At 48.2% G+C, this 17,585-nt stretch overlaps 1 protein-coding gene across 5 annotated transcripts in view; it reads right to left on the reverse strand.

Moving 5' to 3' along the window:
- Positions 1 to 1,952: 1,952 nt before the first annotated feature.
- Positions 1,953 to 17,585, reverse strand: part of IDS (iduronate 2-sulfatase) — a 41,039-nt gene continuing 25,406 nt past the window's right edge. For 2 of the 5 annotated variants that reach the window (XM_049644427.1, XM_049644423.1), the window contains 5 exons: positions 17,152 to 17,352; positions 15,528 to 15,698; positions 11,913 to 12,039; positions 9,850 to 10,023; positions 1,953 to 6,582 (listed from right to left, as the gene is read on the reverse strand). In XM_049644427.1, coding sequence (XP_049500384.1) covers positions 6,110 to 6,582; positions 9,850 to 10,023; positions 11,913 to 12,039; positions 15,528 to 15,698; positions 17,152 to 17,352 — 1,146 coding nt within the window. In that variant the 3' untranslated portion in view covers positions 1,953 to 6,109. The remainder of the gene's footprint in view (positions 6,583 to 9,849; positions 10,024 to 11,912; positions 12,040 to 15,527; positions 15,699 to 17,151; positions 17,353 to 17,585) is intronic. The other 3 variants (XM_049644426.1, XM_049644425.1, XM_049644424.1) reach the window with 3 other exon arrangements.

Consider the following 17,585-nt stretch of genomic DNA (forward strand, 5'->3'; position numbering starts at 1 on the left):
CCGCACCCAGAGCCAACCAAAGCCATGTCTGTTTTCTCCAGCTTGGAATCGCCCCCATCAGAGGCCTAGGACCACGGTCCAGAATCCGGAGTCAAACATCCTTTCATGAGTATCAGCAGTGCCTGCCAGCAATCTTGGTGGGATATGGAGTAACAGCCAGGGAACTCTGATCCCCAAGGAAAGCCCTCAAGGATGGGCTTTCCACCACATCAGATTGTATTTCAGCAGACACTTGAGAGGAAAGCAACATCTGCCCCACTAGGTAGGCAAATGGGCGGGGCACCAGCAGGAACTTCAGATGCACGTGGGAGGCAAGTCCTGAGAGCGGTGAGGGCTCTTACCCATCATCGTAACATTGTAGGCGATCCCAGGGCACTGGCTAGTGACAACCCTCTCAGCTACAAGTTCTCGTGTATAGAGGAGAGACTGCCTGGGAGAGGTGAGGGGACACCAAGTGCACTGGGGCAGAAGGGGGCTAGACTGACAGCAGGCTCAACCACAATGGGCTCTACCTAAGGCCAAAAGAGATAATGGGCGGAGCCAAAGGGGGCACCTGGGTTCTAGTTCAATTCCCAACCCCAGGCCAAATTCAAGAGACTCTGCAAAGGAGCTGTAATCTGCAGGCTGGACTTGCGCAAGGAGAAGGGGCTGAGCTCCATTTTGGAACTGATACCCAAAGCCCCCCTCACACAGTGAGGAATGATGGCTTGGTAACCCCGGCAGGCATCAGGGAGGTCGGCCTGCTGCCATCATTCAGAGAAACCTTACCCACTGTAGCCAGGGTGAGGCTCCGCCAACCAGCTTGCTCATCTCTCAGCATACACCCCAACAGTTTTAAGTGATTAAAGATGAATGCAGACTAGATATATACTCAAAAGTACTTAAAAGGAGAGATTTGAACAGATAACCGTATACCCATGTTCACAGCAGCATTATTCACAATAGTCCAAAGGTAGAAACAACTGAAGTGTCCATCAGGGGACAAATGGAGACACAAAGTGTCATCTATCCATACAATGGAGTATTATTCAGCCTTAGAAAGGAAGGAAACTCTGATATATGCCACAACATGGATGGACCTTGAAGATATTCTAAGTAAAAGAAGCCAGACACAAAATGACAAATACTCTATGATTCAGCTTCCATGGGGTTCCTAGAGTAGTCAAATTCGTAGGAACAGAAAGGAGAATGGTGGTTCCTGGGACTGGGGAGAGGGGGAGATGGGGAGTTGGGTGTTTCATGGGGACAGAGTTTCAGTTGTGCAAGAGGAAAAAAGTTCTGTGGATGAGGTTCCAATGGCACAACATCGTGAAGGGACTTAATGCTACCTACCGAACTGCACACATAATGGTAAATCTTATACGCACTTCACCACATTTTTTTACTGCATACAAAAATTTGAAAATTTCAGTAAAAAAGGATTAATGTAGGAAGGGCGGCACACTCATCATGACTTCTTGCCAAAAGCCATTAATGATGTAAAAAAAATGCCAACGTTATTTCAGATCACAGAGGTGGGATACAGGATTGGATGTGGATTTCATCTGTGTACAGATAAAAACGTCTTCATCTGTGCATATGTATGTGGGCAGGAAAAAGAGCCAAGAGAAATGCACACATGTCTACAGTGGCTATGTTCTGGACATGGTGGTCATCCTCACCATCTGGCATGTATGTCTTCCAAATTTCATACAATGAGCATACATTATTCTGATAACAGGGTGAAGAGACAGGGTAACTTAAGTATAAAAGCAACCACAAAATCAGGAAAGGAAAATGAATATTTATTCAATCTCCAGATTTGGAAGGATCCCCGTGTTTACCGGGAAAAAAAAATCACGCAGGAAAAGAGTAATTTGTTTGATTATTTTAAAAAGTGAAACCCATAACCAAGATTTAAAGGCAAATTCACACAACTGGAAATACAAATGCCCAACAATTTTACAGAGAGAGCAATGTTTAAGGATGGTAATAAGCAAAGAGTTAGAAGGTAAAACAGGATGCCACTTTCACCTGTTACCATTAGGGGCGGGGTCTGCTGGGGGTTTTTGGTTTTATGTTTTTTATTATTGTATGCTTGTTTGCTTTATTTTTAGTTTTACTACCCTAAGGTAGCAGGAGAGTGGGGAGAGGGGCCAAATCGAGAAGCTTTTGACAATTTGGCACTGAGAGAGCAGCCTAAGGGAGTCATTTGATGTACATAAAAACATTTTATTCACAAAGTTGTTCATCACAGCATTATTTACAATACTGGAAATCGGGAAATAAGCTAAATTTTCAATAATTTGAAAGAAGGTTAAGTAAATTATGGTAAAAGTACACAACAAAATATATTACCACCATCATAAAGTATCTGCAGAAATTTGCAGTAACCACACATAATACTTAGTGAAAAAAATAATATAAAACTGCACGATAAAACACAGAGCATGATCACAGCAATGTAAAACATTCATACCCCAGAGAAGACACGATATTCAGTGACCATCTTGGGGCAAAATACTGATGCATATTCTTACCTTTTACTGTATTTGTTTTCCAATTTTTCTGTAATTAACACATTAATTTTGTGTTCAGAAAAAGATACCTTTTTCCAAAGCAGCCATAAGATTCTTTAGTGATGTTCCTGTTCATTTCATGCCATGACACACTCTAGAGTCACAAAGCCTCAGCTTCTTGGAGATGGGAGCAGGTGAGTGGCTGTGAAGAATGGTCATGAATGGACGGGGGGGTAGGACAACCTAGGGGTGGGCAAGGAGGTAGGGATTGGCCAGGGAGAGTCAGGGACCAGTATGAAAACTGGTCAGCCGAGGAAAGGGGCTTTGTGGAGTCAGGGAAGACTCTGACTGCTCAACGAAGGTCTGAGGAGACCCAGTAGTAGGCACTGACGGTGTTCTCAAAGGGCAGGATCAAAGAGGGAGTTCAGGAAGACACGTGGATTCTTCAGGGGCAAGGGAGGAAAGAGGAGGGGGAGGTAAGCTACTCGGAAGGAGGTGAGAAGGGCTGGGGAGATGGTGATGGCACTAGCGGTGGGGGAGGAAAGAGCCGATGGCCAGAGGGCGCTCCCGGCGCCACGCTTCAACCTGGCGTCCCTGGCTCGCCTCCAGACAAGTCTTCGCACACAAACCTAGGGTGCAGAACCGGCTCACAGGAGGGACTTGCCAACAGCTAGGTGGACCCAGCTCACGCAGTTAGTCTTGGGCAGCTCTGTTCCACTTTCTGCCACGATGGAAAGGTTCTAGATCTGTGCTATCCAATATGGTGCCCACTAATCATACAGGGCTGATGAGCACTTGAAATAGGCAAGTGCAACTTCGATTCTGCTTCTGAAATGTTTATTTCATTTTAATTAATGTAAACAGTCACATGTGCCTAGTTGCCACTGGACAGCACACACCTAGGGGCAGTGATTCTCAAAGTGTGGTCTTTGGGGGAGCAGCGTAATTTGTAAGAAATGCACATTCTCAGGCCCCACCCCAGACGCAATGAATCAGAACCTCAGCAGGCAGGGTCTGGCACGCTGGATTTTAGCAAGGCTTCGGGTGGTTCTGGTGTACCCTCATGTTTGAGCCATGGAGACAGGTCCACTCAACCTTTCTTGGGTCACTAGTCTGGTTTCAACTGAACTGTATCAAAGAACCCCTGCTCAAGTGATATGGGGCTTTCTACAAATAAAGTGACTGTGGAACCATTAATAAAACACGTCAAGCTCAGTGAGATCAGAGAAAGGTCACGTGGAGCCACAAAGATATGCTTACTCTAGGCCGAGTCAAGATAAGGAATGTGGTCAGCTTGGACATCGGAAACCCAGAAAGCGGCTAGTCATCCCAACATGTGCCAGAGATGTGCAAAAGGAAACAAAAAGTGGCTCTAAATTGGGTTCGGTGTCAAAAATAGAAAGCCCCCCCCCCACCCCGCAACCTGTGAGAGGATGTGCATCCCATCGAATGTGAAATGCAGTCTTAGTTTCTAAAGGGAGAGATCTGTAAAGGGAAAGCCACGAAAAACTAAAAGCTAAGGAGCACTCTGACGCCGCGTGCTCAAGTAGGAGAGACGAGACAGAAGCACTTCCGGTAGAGGCGGATCCACACACAAAAGCGCCCCACGTGGACCCGGCTCCAGATATGGCTTTGGTCACCCTGGCGAATTACGGGCCAAAACAGCAGCTGCGCACCCAATGTATCTGCCACTTCACTCTTTTCTGGCGCAATTCAGCTAACAACTTCGGCGAAAGCAGAACGTGGCGATTTTTGACACTAAAGCTGTGCCTCAAGAAATAGAGCGAGAAAAAATGAGGAAGTGTACATACTGCAGCCAACAGGCGCAGCACACGGATGTGAGATAAAGGCCTGTGTTCAAACTTATCATTGTAACTGTGGAGGAGGAGATAAAGCTAAACACATTGAACATATGTCACGACGAATTTGCAGACTGGATTGTAAAAATCTTCATGGAAGTGATGAGAGCGGTAAAAAGGACAAAGAAGGAGAAATAAAAGGCCCAGGGAACCCACCGACAAGTAAAGCGTAGGCATCCAGAAGAAAGATGAGCCTCAGGATCAGGAGAGATGAATAGGGCCCTTCACTCTTCAACTAGAAACCGTTGTTGCCGGGACACTAAGTCACAATCAATTAGAAGAGCACTGTGTTACCATATGCACCTCTACTGTAGGCTAATTAGTAAAAAAACAACAAAAACAAAAAACTGTCTGAAACTACTGATTTGAAGTAATCTCTTAACATGCTATCTTGCCTTTTTTGTTACAATTTAATACACAGAAGTGACTTAACCTAATTCGCTGAAGTTTGTTTCACAAGCATTTACCTTTAAGCACTGATGCACTTAAAAGACACAATTCATTACTAGAAATGACTCACTCTGATACAGGACTACACATGATATTGATTTAGAATGCGGTTGACTCCTCTGATGACTACTGATAACTGATCAGCTTCCACTGCTATTAACAGGAGTTGTGACGATCCCACCCTCTTTAATAGGCTAAGCTTATTACTACCGCCTGCCTTCTGGTTACTTTCATGTTTGGGGAACATGGAACTACATTCTGGGGGATTAGAAATCACCTAATATTATACTAATGAAGTTTTAACAATTCTCAAAATAATTTAGAATTTAATAAAATTAGTGTTGTCTTTAATCAGCAATTAAAAGTCAAATATTTCTGGCCTCCTGGATAAGTGGATATCTGCAACCAACTATTCCTGAAGAAGGAAAACACTTAACAGTTTTGAGTGACTCAATTCATGGATACAGGTATAACGTAACACATAACAGTGCCTTTCAAGAGGTGATCTCTGAGGTCAAGGGTCATATTACTTGCTAACAAATTATTACTTGGGCCAGACATCTCTGAACATTTTTTTGAACATTTTTAACTGAATTTCCTATACATTTCATGCCTCTGGTTTACTGAGCATTATGTATCATTTGATATAGAGATTCCACACTAATCACTTCATGCCTAGATTCCACATTAATCACTTCATGCCTATTTTATCTTTGGATTTTGAAAATTTGCAATCTTAAGAACAAAAACTGAAGATAAGACTTAAATGTATCTGGCATTATTATTTAACATTTTAAAAAGAAACCTGAAATACTGACATAATATTTTGAATATATTGGGCTAAATAAATTATTAAATTATAAACAAAACAACCAGGAACTTAGTGTTAAACAGCATGTGACATACGGTTACTTTTTGAAATGCACTAAATTTCGCAAATAATTCCAGTATTTCTTGACTATAGCGTTACGTTAGGTGATTATGGTCTTGACGGCTAAAAGGATGACAATTTTCATTTGCTCGCTTTACACTTATCCATTTGATAAATAAGCTATGATTGTTCAAAATGGGAAAGAATGGTTCAGTCCAATCACCAAGTAGAAATGAAGACTCAAATTAATAAAGAATCAAAGGGCTGGGCTATTACATATTCTTAGGCCAAACTGTTGATGCACGCTTTGATTGCCTACCCCGGGTTGCTTCCAATATTGTGGGTAATCGCCAAATAATCAGCTCTAAGTCCTCCTCTCCCCAGCTGGAAGGGAGCACATTACGTACGCCCTCCTCAGTGCTTGGCAAGACTCAAGGCATCAATGACTGGAGAAGGTCTCTGCCCTGGGAGTCATTATACATGTTGTGGTCCTGCAGAGGGTCGGAATCAACAAAATACAGTTCCCCTGCATGGACGTCAGAAAAATTAGCCAGAAATTCACGGGGATCAAAGCCAACCCACACAGTGTACCTATAGTCTATCGTGCGTATGGAATAGCCCATGACCTTTATATCTTTTAAGCTCGGCTTGTCAGAATTCCACTGAGGATAGTCTGCGGGCCGGGGGTACTGGCTATAGGCAATAGACTCACGGGGATTACCACGAAGGTGCAGGTCCTCTCCCAGGTCCTGGAGTTGAAAATGCTTCCCAAGGTTCTGGCCTTCTCGGCACAGGTGCACATGAAACGAGGGAACAGGACAGCGAGGTGGGACATGCAGGCCAGCAAGTCCCGCGAGCGTAGGAGAGAGAGAAAGAAGTTCCACCAGGTCCATGACTCGCCGGCCTGAAACAGGAAGCGATCCTGCTGAATGGACTACTTTAAGGAAGCCTGCACAGCCAACAGGATGAGGACAGGAGCCCATCTGGGCACCACGCATTGTCTTTTGTTTTTTTACATTTATTTTTGGCCCAAGAGTTTAGGAACAACGCCAACTCGGCACCTCACCCAGTTAGAGGACACAAAATGAAGGTGCCCGCAACCAGCTGGCACTTTTAAAAATGATGTCAATTTTGGAGCCATCAGTGTAATAACTGATTCAGGCAAGGATCACCCATGGAAGCCCAAGCCACCAGGTAAAAATCTGTTGTGGGACAGGATATTCAGAATCTCAACAGTGTCACCCTGCAGATGACTCCTTCCTGGATGTCAGCACATCTCCTTTAGATTGTGGGAGAACACGAACATCAAACTTACCACCTGACCCATGTTGTAGCGTCCACTTCAGCAGCATCACAAACATTCACCCTGTTCCGCAGCCATCACCACCATCCATGCCCAGAACTGTTTCCATCTTCCCGAACCGCAGTCTGTCCTCATTAAACACTACCTTCCGCATCTCCCCTGCTCCCCAGCCCCTGGCACCCACTGTCCTACTTTCTGTCTCTATGACATTGGCTCCTCTAGGGACCTCGTGTAAGTGGCATCACATAGTATTTGTCCTTTTAGGACTGCTTACTTCACTGAGCATCATGTCCTCAAGGCTCATCCATGTTGTAGCAGGTGTCAGAATGTCCTGCCTTCTTGAAGGCTAACATTCCGCTATGTGGGGAGATGACATTTTGCCTATCTATTCATCCGGCAGTGGATACTTGGGGTGCTTGAGCCTTCTGGTGATTATGAATAATGCTATGAACATTCAAATACAAGTTTTTGTTAGAATACCTGTTTTTGATTCTGTGGGCTATATATCTAGGAGTGGCATTGCCCAGTCACGCACTAACTCTACCTTTAACTTTTTGAAGAATGGCTAAACCATTTTCCACAGTGGCTGCACCATTTTACATCCCCACCAGCAGTGTGAGGGTTCCAGTTTCTCCACACCATCCCAGTGCTGGAGTTTTCTGTTGATTTTGATAATGGATAGGAAATGGCATCTCATTGTGATGGATCCATCTTTAAAGTCTCAATCCTGTACTTTCTGTTGATTCCTATTAAAACCGGTCTGGGCTTTGGACCATCATTCTGGCCTTTCTGGATCTCTAAGAATTCGCTTTATACTGCCCAATTTTATTTCAACACATTTAATTTGTAAGTTAAATAAAAAGAAAAGAAGCTTAAAGAAAGATACTTTTACAAAATGGCAAGACCTGGCCGACATGGCCACCTTAATCAGGACCAAATCTGGCATCACTAACAGTGGCACACGCCACCACCGAGTGCCCCCACTGTGACACCAAGGAAGCACACAACCTCATGTCCAGTGTGTGTGTCAAAAATGTTTACCCTGAATCTAGTCATGAGGAAGCAATGACACAAATCCAGACTGTGGGCTGCTGCCCAAGACAGATACCCCAGATGCCTGTAAAAAAGGTGAGGTCAGGGAGAAATGGGGGCCCAGATCCCATCAGGACTTGTCAGCTGCTATAAGGACTTCCACTCAATGAGGTATGTGGGAGGCTCCAGAGCAGGGCTGTGACACCACCTGACTCGGGTTTTAATAGGATCACTTCGGTCACTGCGAGGAGGAGGAACTCCAGGGGACCACGAGCACAACCAGGGAGACTTCAGCAAGCCACTGCAGGAATCCAGCAGGAGATGGTGGCGGTGTGGCCCAGCGTGGCAGCATGACTCAGTGAGAAGCAGTACAGATAGACTGAATGGACAGCAACAGGCTTGCTGACGAGGACTACATATTACATATGGAGGACAGAAGAGATGCAGGGGTCAGGAGGACTCCACGATTTTTTGGCCTGAGTCAGCACAGCCATTCCCTGAGAGGGAAAAGAGGGCCAAGAGGGTCTTACAGTGAAAGGCCAGAAGCCCAGCTTGGGCACGTCAGGCTGGCCAAGTGGGACAAGCTGTTGGAAACCCAAGTCCCAAAGTTCAGGGAAGAGACAGAGGCTGGAGATAAAATTGGGGCATAAACTGGGAACGGTGCAGTTATGTGAATTTACAACTTGCTGAACACCTCCCCAAAAAAGTTTCCAAAAAAACACACAAAACATTCTCAACCGGTCAGATTTCTCCAAGGAAACAAAGGGCTATAATCATGCCTTGAAAAGATTTAACCTTATCAATGACTTGAAAGAAGGCAAAGCATGCAGCACACGAAAATCACGTGTAGAGAAAATAAAATTGGGCTGTTTAAAGCAAACTGAGAAAGATCCAGAAAGGCCAGGATGATAGGCCAGAACCAAGGAAAAAAATTTTTAATAGAAATCAATATAAAGGGCAAGATTTAGATGTTAAATGGATTTAGATGGATTAAATAAAGAAAGAAGTCCAGAAAGGGAACAACCTGGCTTCTGAGAGTTCATGGAAAACGTACCCCTAAAAAAGCAAATGTCATCTGAAGTACATGACTCGTCTCTGCGCTGAGCAGATCAACTTAGGAAGTAATTCACAAAGAACCTGCACAGATTGCCCCATGCTGTAGCAAGGGGTATCCTGTTCAAGGGACATTTCTGGAAATCTTTTTCTTAAACTGGAGTTTCTGGAAGACAGAGACCACAATAACTGTGGGCCTGAAAGAACGGCTGCAGGCCTGGGGATCTCAGCCTAGAGAAGAGAGGTATTGGTGTCATTTTCAAGGCTGAGATGGACTGGCACGTGGAAGTCAAAGTAAACTTGCTCATTGTTGTGGACTGCAGAAGCAGGTCACCTGGCCTACTTGATAGATCTAGCGGCTCACTAGACCGGTAAGCTGCCAAAACGGCAAATGTCTTCCTCACAAAGGGCCGAGTCCCCGTAGAAGTGTGCAGGCAAGAGTTATGCTCATCTGTAGGGGGACAGCCCCGGCCCTGGTGGAGTCTGTCACCCCTGCCTCCCAGCTTTGGAGCGCACTATTGTCACCGCCATGATAGTCCTCCTCATCCTGGGGGTGCCACCTACTCCTTCCTCGCTCCCCATCTTCCATGCTCCTCGTGGACGAGGGCCGTACTTGGTGGCTCTGGCCCTGCCACCCCTCCCTGACCCGGAGGTACTCAGGAATGCCAACACCGGGCAGGAAGACGGACCGGGTAAGCCCTGGGCTCTGAACTGGTAAGGTGATTTACATATAAACTAAAGAAAGCTTACTATCAAGCAACATCTCTCTGGTGTATTTTATACCTGGCTCCATCGATTCCAACACAGAATCGAAAGGGTCGATGTAAGGGAAAAGCTCCTCTCCTGCCTCTGGAAGCGGAGCCGTCCTCCCGGGAACATAGAACATCAGGGGCACGCGGGTAGCGACGTCAAAATTGCTGTATTTGGCCCATTCTCCATGTTCACCTAGAGCCCACCCTGGGTCATAAAAAGCACAGAACGACAGAAAACGAATAATGATATTATTCATTGCCCACTTTAGATACCGTTTCATTTCCTGTTGTAAAAACCAGAAGAAACAAACACTCATCAGAAGAAATTCCTATATAATGACCACAAAAAGGGGACTTCCCCTAAATCTAAGTATTGCTTTATTTGAAGTTAGACCTTTGTCCTGAATGAGGAAACTCTAAAAGGAAAAAAAAATACTAAATTCTCAAATGAAACTATCTTCTTTTAGCAAACAACTAGCAATTGCACCCAGGCTGGGCGCTGAGGGACCCATGGCCCTGCACAGACATGCCGCCCCTGCCGTGAGGGGCTCCCCTTGCCTGGACGGGGGCTCCAACAGCCAGCGCTGCTGCTGCCCAGCCCTGGGCTGGCCTCCCTTGACACAAGTCCCACAGGCTCAGGTCTGCACCTGATGGCATGCCGCTGAACAATGAGCTGTGACACTGTGGCACTATCACTCACATTTTAAAAAGACAAGGATAGCTTATTCAATTTTTAAAATATACCACAGACCAAACAAATATAACTTGATTTGAGATCCTTAACCTTGATAAAAAAACAAAAACAAAAACAAAAAAACCTCTTAACCCTGACTTAAAACATCCATCCCTTGCAAAAGACAGCTTGAATACCCCAAGCTGGAAATTTCTAATGTCTGCATCGGAGCACCCGCTTTGACATAAAAAAGATAAAAGAGATTGCATGTTGAGTAGTTAGTATTACAAAATAACCAAAGCCACATCAAGCTGCCATGTATGGATTGGAGAAGGCTTTTGTGGTTGGGAGGTGGGAAGTCTCAGGAGGGCCATCTGTCATCAGTGCAGCTGCCTCAGAGCAAAGAGAGCTTCCGTGTGGGCCTGGCCTTCATGGGTGCACCAGACTGTGTGAGCACTGGAAGAGGAACTGGGCACGGGAAAGAGGGGCCAGAGGGGATGGCAAACCATCAGGAAACAGCGAAAACTTAGGATGCCTCCACAGAAGACAAAATGATGTGGGACTTTACAAGGCTTAAGGCAGGCCTGTGAGAAATCACATGGAGAACTGTCTGTGACATTAGGTGGAAAAAGCAAACTAGGGAACAAAACAGTTTATAAGCACAATCGATTCTGCCTTGTTCCATGACTATATATGAGACACACACACACACACACACACACACACACACACTCCACCGCCACATGTATATGTACAACCAAAGGCTGCCAAACGGATCCCAGATCTGTCAGCACCAGTTAGCCTCGGGCATGTGGGAGCAGGGTGATGGGGACTGGGGGGTGTTGTTTAGCCTCTATTCTTGAGTTTGATAAAAATTTCAAATTAAGAACAAAAGTTTTAAATAAACTGTTTCCATTTTTGGAAAAAGTAGGAAACTGCCTTAATTAAAAGAGAGAAAGCACTGTGAGCCCCAGGCTCTTGGCAGAGAGAACATCGGGGCTGGGAGTAGAGGGGTGCAGTCGGGTCTGAGGGCCTTGTGGGGCCCTGCCAGGATTCTTCTGGATCCTCCTAAGAAAAACTGAAATCCTCCAACAGTCTAGATGAGCAGCATGGGTTAAAAGGGCTCCCGACACAAACGGAGGGTTCCTGCTGAGTTCATCAATAAAAAAAAAAAAAGGTTGCTATCAGGTCCCCACCCAAGCATCCAAGACGCTCCTTGTACCCAAAAGAGGCCCCGCCTCCATGGAGATAGGTCCCAGGACTAATAAGACAATCATAAAAGCGCCCCGAGACCCCAGACTTGGGGCACTGCTGATTCCCAAAAGAGAACACGCCTATGTTTAAGGCAATCTAGAAAAGCACATTTCACAGAAAAGTTCCTATGTTCTGCGTGACTCACCAAGGTATTTGAAAATGCTTACCATGATCTGAGGCAAATGCAATGATTGTGCTATTGGTCAGCTGGAGATCATCCAAAGCACTCAAAAGGTGGCCAACCTGTGTATCCAAATACGAAATAGAGGCAAAGTAGCTCTGGCGGATTTTCCGCTGCGCATTAAAAAAAAGAAAGAGAGTGAGTACAATTGGAATTGCAGTGGCGCACAGAAGAGTGTCACCTGAGCATTCCGCCACTGACGCCCTTAACTCTCTCAGCCAAAACATAACGTGTGTTTCCCACCATCCGTAGCCCCTTGCCCACATGGTCCCGACGAAATCTGGGTCCGCAGCAGATCCAAAAGGAAGATTATTTTCTAAGTGAATCAGATTTCACTTTAGGGCACAGATCACAGCAGATGGATGTGCCACTTACTATCCCCTTCTGTCTCCTTCACATAATCTTACAGGCCCCCAGGAAATGGCCCCGTACACTGAAACTCATCCCCCAGGCACTCCAAACTCCCACTGAGGGTGGCACCAAAGACCCCACCAAAGCTCTATTCACTCCCAAAGGACCAGAAACTGGGGGGCTTAGAACAATAGAAATGTTCTGTCTCCCAGTTCCGGTGGCCAGAGTCCGAGACCCAGGTGTCGGCAGAGCCGGGTTCTCTCTGCCAGCTCTGAGGGAGGGGGCTGCCTCTTCCAGCTTATGCTGGTGCCCAGCACCCTTGGTGCCCATGGGCTTGTGGCCACATCACCCCAATCTGTGCCTCCCTCCTCACATGGCCTTCTTCCTGTGTACAAGAACACAGGTCATACGACTCCAGTATGACCTCATCTTTTTTAAAAAAAAATGTTTATTTTTGAGAGAGAGAGAAGAGAGAGAAAATGCACACAAGCGGGGGAAGTGCAGAGAGACAGAGAGAGGGAGAGGGAGAGAGAGAATCCCAAGCAGGCTCTGTGCTGTATCGCAGAGCCTGACATGGGGCTTGAACTTGCGAAACCGCAAGATCATCACCTGGGCCAAAATCAGATGCTTAACCAACTAAGCCACCCAGGTGCCCCTCCAGTATGACCTCATTTTAACTAATGACATCTGCAATGACCCTGATTCCAAACAAGGTTCCATTCTGAGGAAGGAGGAGCTCATGGCAATGGGACGAGGGGGTGGGGTGGGGGTGGTCCCTGCTGTTCCTCTTCCGAGATGAGGGAAACGGCCACAGCCCAGCACACGAGCATGCACAATTCTGGCGACCGGTAAGGGGCATTACCAACAGTGCTGTTTACCAAATATTTGCCGGGTGCCACCCGATCCTCGGAGCCACCCTTTACGGTGAGCATTAACATTCCCATATGACACGGGAAGATTCCAGGGCTCGGAGAGGTGGATTAACTTGCCTGGAGACACACAGCTGGCCAGGGGGGCATGGCCCAGGTCGGTACCCACACACATCCCAGGTGTCCCCTCCCCGGGGCTGTCCACCAGCCTCCATTTCTGAAATCCCAAGTGGCATCATCTGCCGAGAGATGGGGCAGAGGGGTAGAAGGGGCAGGAGGAGAGTGGCACGGGTTCTGAGCGGCCGCACAGGTCAAGGGAGTGCTGAGCAGAGAGCCCCCATGGATGGGCTGCTGGGGCTGGAGGCTGGGCCCATGAGCGTGTCTCCACCTCATGGCTGCCCGGGTTCACTCCAGCAGCCTCAGGACTTGGGTTTCAGAGCAGAGTGGAGCACTGCAGGTGGGGCAAGGATCGGTGCACAAGTGTACTGATGAGCTGGCAAGAACAGTAAGCGACCTGCCCAGGAGGAGACTTCAGAGGGGACAGGACCCAGGGAGAGAGGAGAGGGCCACACTCACAATCCCCATGAGGCATGTGGAGAACGGAGACATGGAGCGAGGGAGCTGTGAGAAGAAGAGACTGCGGTCAGTCAGGGTGACGACCGAGCAGGAGTGGACCCGGGAGGTGGCAAACCCCGAGTGTGGTCCCTGAGGTCACTGGCTCATGTGGAGCTGAGGAAGAGGGCCAGAGGCTGGAGAGGGCAAAATTGAGACACTCAAGAGTGGAGTGAGATGCGGCCTGGGCACAGACACCCAAAGCTGCAAGAGGACAGTGAGCAGGGCCCAAGTTCAAGGTGAGTGTGCAGAGGCAGGAGCACACAAGCACACCAGGGAGGTCCTCTGGGCGGCTGCACCACCCGTGAGGAGGGGTGTGGGGAGGGGAGGAGAGCACCTGAAGGAGCCCTCACACGCAGCTCGCACTGTCTTAGACGCTTTCATATGTGCTCTGTGCTCCCTGCTGAAAACCTTTCTCCACCTCCTTTCCATTTTACAGAGAAGGAAGCCGAGGCTCAGAGACATAAAATGACTTGCCAGGGGTTGTGCAGCTGGTATGGGGCAGAACGGGAATTTGAACCCAGACCATTGAGAAGCCTGGACAACAGCGACGGCAGGTACCTGACTAGCTTCCCATGCAGACCAAGCGAGATAGCAACATAAAACACTGGGCACCCTTCCTGGGATACAGTCCCACTTCAAGAACATTTTAAGTGGCCGTCACTAACAAGGTATCCAGGTGTGGCCTCAGAGCTGCAATTCGCGCAGCCTTGCTCTCAGAACCCCGGCATCGGGAAGTTAGGAATGGGACCAAGTGGTGAATCTACTCCTCTCCAAACTCTCACCACTGCCCTCCGAACCTCAGGAGTCCAACAGATACGAGGGGCGCACATCCCTCACCCTTTTGTGGTGTTTGGAACTGTGCCCTGTAGCAGTGTTTCCAAACCTCTGCGTGCATCAGAATCGCCAGGTGTGCTTTTGCAAATGCAAGTTCTCAGGACCCACCTCAAGCTCCCAACTCCCTAAGTCTGAGTGACGCCAGGACTCAGTGCTTCTAAGAAGCTCCTGCGGGGATTCTGATGCAGGCGGTCCAGGAAGCAGCCTTTAAAAACACTGCCGTCTACCTTCCATGTTAGATTGCCTATTGGTGTATTCACATAGTAACAGAAGGGCAGGGCTGCGTGTAGAATAGTCCAGAAAGAGCATTGGTCAGCACGGTTTCTGTACTCCAGGGGGAGGGTGACTGATGAGTCAGCATGAGGATTCTAACTCTGGCTGCTCCACCCCCACATGATGGCAAAGGGACATCAGATGTTGCAGCGGGACGGCCACGTCGGTGCCCCAGCTCCCTCTGTGTCAAGGCCCTGCTCACCACACCACCACCTGAGAGTGATGGGTACCTGTGCAGGCTTCCCTACAGAGAGGACCTGCCAGTGCCAGCAAAACAAACATTCTGGGCTACACAGGAGCTGCCCGCCATCCCATAGCTGATGAGCTGTCACCTGGATTGAACAGCACCCCCATGAGTTAGTGATGGTCGTCCAGGCCTCCTCCCTACCCCGGTGCCTACGTCCCGTGAATCACCAAATCTCCAGATGCCTCCTTCTTTGGAAGTGGAGACACTGATTGGGAGACTACATCCACTCAGCACCCCCTACATCGGAAATTCCTCCAGACCACCCCGCTCCCAGCACCTCACAAGACACCTAGCACAGAGAAGATTCTTAGGAAGACACAATGGGTAGAGTGGTGTCTACAGAGAAAAGTGGTGTCACCAATGACATCACACCAGAAGTGCCCAATAATTCCCTCAAATATGTCCTTGGTACCTGAAAATCCACAGGAATTGGGCCATAGGGCACACTGAGGTTCAAGGCTTGGACGTCCTCCCGCTGCCTGATGTCCATCCAAGGGTTGTAGGCCACAGGAGGGAGGCCAGCAGGCACCTGGGGATCGGGAGCCAGGGTGATGTTCTCCAAGGGATACAGCTTCTGAAATTCCTTGGGGGAAAAGCACACAAAGACACCAGGTTGTCATTCTTTTCTGGCAGAGGCACAAGGCTGGGACTCTACAGATATTTATACTGCCTTTTTAAGCCTGTGATGCACTTACACGGCAGCTCACTGACACTACAAAGTCAGACTTGAGGTCACACTCACAAGATGCCAATGGTAATGAAACCACGCCACTTGTTTTCTATGAACCGAGCAGCAATGGCTCTCTTTTCTCCTATATATCAATACCCTCCTATTCCCGTCCCCACTTCCCACCTCCCCTCCAAGTGGAAAAGGCGTGGAAGGGTGTTTCCAGTTCCCAAAAACTCCCTCCGGTTTGGCAACACCCTGGGAATTGCTCACAGAACGTGCTCAGGCACGCCCGTGGCTGTGCCTGATGACAGTGCAAGGGCAGCAGACACAATCAGCAAAGCCACGTGGGCAATGCCCAAGGGAGACCAGGCACAAGTTTCCAGAATCCTCTCCCAGTGAGGTCACACAGGATGTGCTTAATCCTCCTAGCAGGGAGCAGTGTGCCAACATGTGTGAAATGCTGCCGGCACAGAAGCTCGTTAAAGCCTCAGCACCCGGGCTGCTTCCTGGGGTCACTCCCCCGGGGAACCTTCTGCCCTCACATACCCAAACTGCAGACTCCAGGCAGGAGAGCGGGGGTTTGCATCAACAGTTTGGGCACAGGAAGCCACTCATTGCTCTGGGAGCGGTGCCAACTCCAGCTTCCCAGAGGCCAGCCAAAGCCCAGCCTCGCAAGCAGACCTTTCTAAGGAGAGCAGCCAGGCCTGCCAGGTTAACCCCGGCTGGGAGGGCCAGATCCCCTGCGCCCAGTCAGAACATCAAAGAACACGTCTTTTGCTCTCTACATCCATCACTAGTGAGGGGAATTCTTTACAAAGTCAAAAGAATGGGCTGCCTAGGCCTGGGGAAGACACAACAGGGAAAAACTGAAAAGGATTTTTAAACAGCAGAGACTACATGCTCTGAATGACGGACATGCAAGCAGTGCCCTGTGTTGAAGGGGTCTGACCCACCAGGCTCAGGGGGAGCGCCAACTACTGAACAGGGCTTCACGTTCCTTGGAACCGTGCCCCCAAGGACCATCCCTTACCGAGGGCCTTGGCAGCCGGCTCGGACTCCCTTCTCTCTGGTGATCTTACTATCCAACCCAGCACATGCTCACGGAGTCCAAGGGAAAAAAAATAAAACCCTCCAGTGGGGGAGGCAGAAAACCAAGCATTTCCAACAAGACTCTTACATACCCCAAGTCTACTTCTTAGCCTTGACCTCTGCATCCCATCTCCACACCACTGAGTACAGTAGTGCCATTAGGCACCCCAGCGACAGGGTTGGCAGGATGTGGCCGCCCTCACTACACTAATCTCTCCTTCGAGAAAGGACAGAGCTGTCACAGCTGTGCTGGATCAGCCCTCAGCCAGATCTTCACCTTGGGGTATCTGAAGGGGATGTGCGGCTTATGATACCCAACAGCCAGGAAGAAAGGACTGGCTGATGTTTTCATCTTTTCCAACAACCGTATAGCTTGCTCGGTGCTCTGTTTGTCAGGCAAGGTGCCCTCCGGCACATCCGCCACATCCACAGGGCAAAGCAGGTTGGCATGGAGCTGTCCGTCCGGCCCCCTGCATGTCTTTGAAAACAAAACATGTAACGCTGTCAGCTCTTGAAATGCAAGAAACAGGAGTCATGAAGGCTGCACACACAGAGGATTTAACATTCATATCACTAGCCTGTAAATCTTCATCATTCAAAGTGGTTGGGCACACACGAACTAGAACTAAAACAGAGAAACGTTTCGTCTTTTCCAGGCAGGGCCTGGGCCAGAAATCCACCAGCACTTAGCTTCTTGCTGTTCATCTTCCG

This window comes from Panthera uncia, chromosome X, assembly GCF_023721935.1.
Source record: "Panthera uncia isolate 11264 chromosome X, Puncia_PCG_1.0, whole genome shotgun sequence".
In the NCBI taxonomy this organism is placed as follows: Eukaryota; Metazoa; Chordata; class Mammalia; order Carnivora; family Felidae; genus Panthera; species Panthera uncia.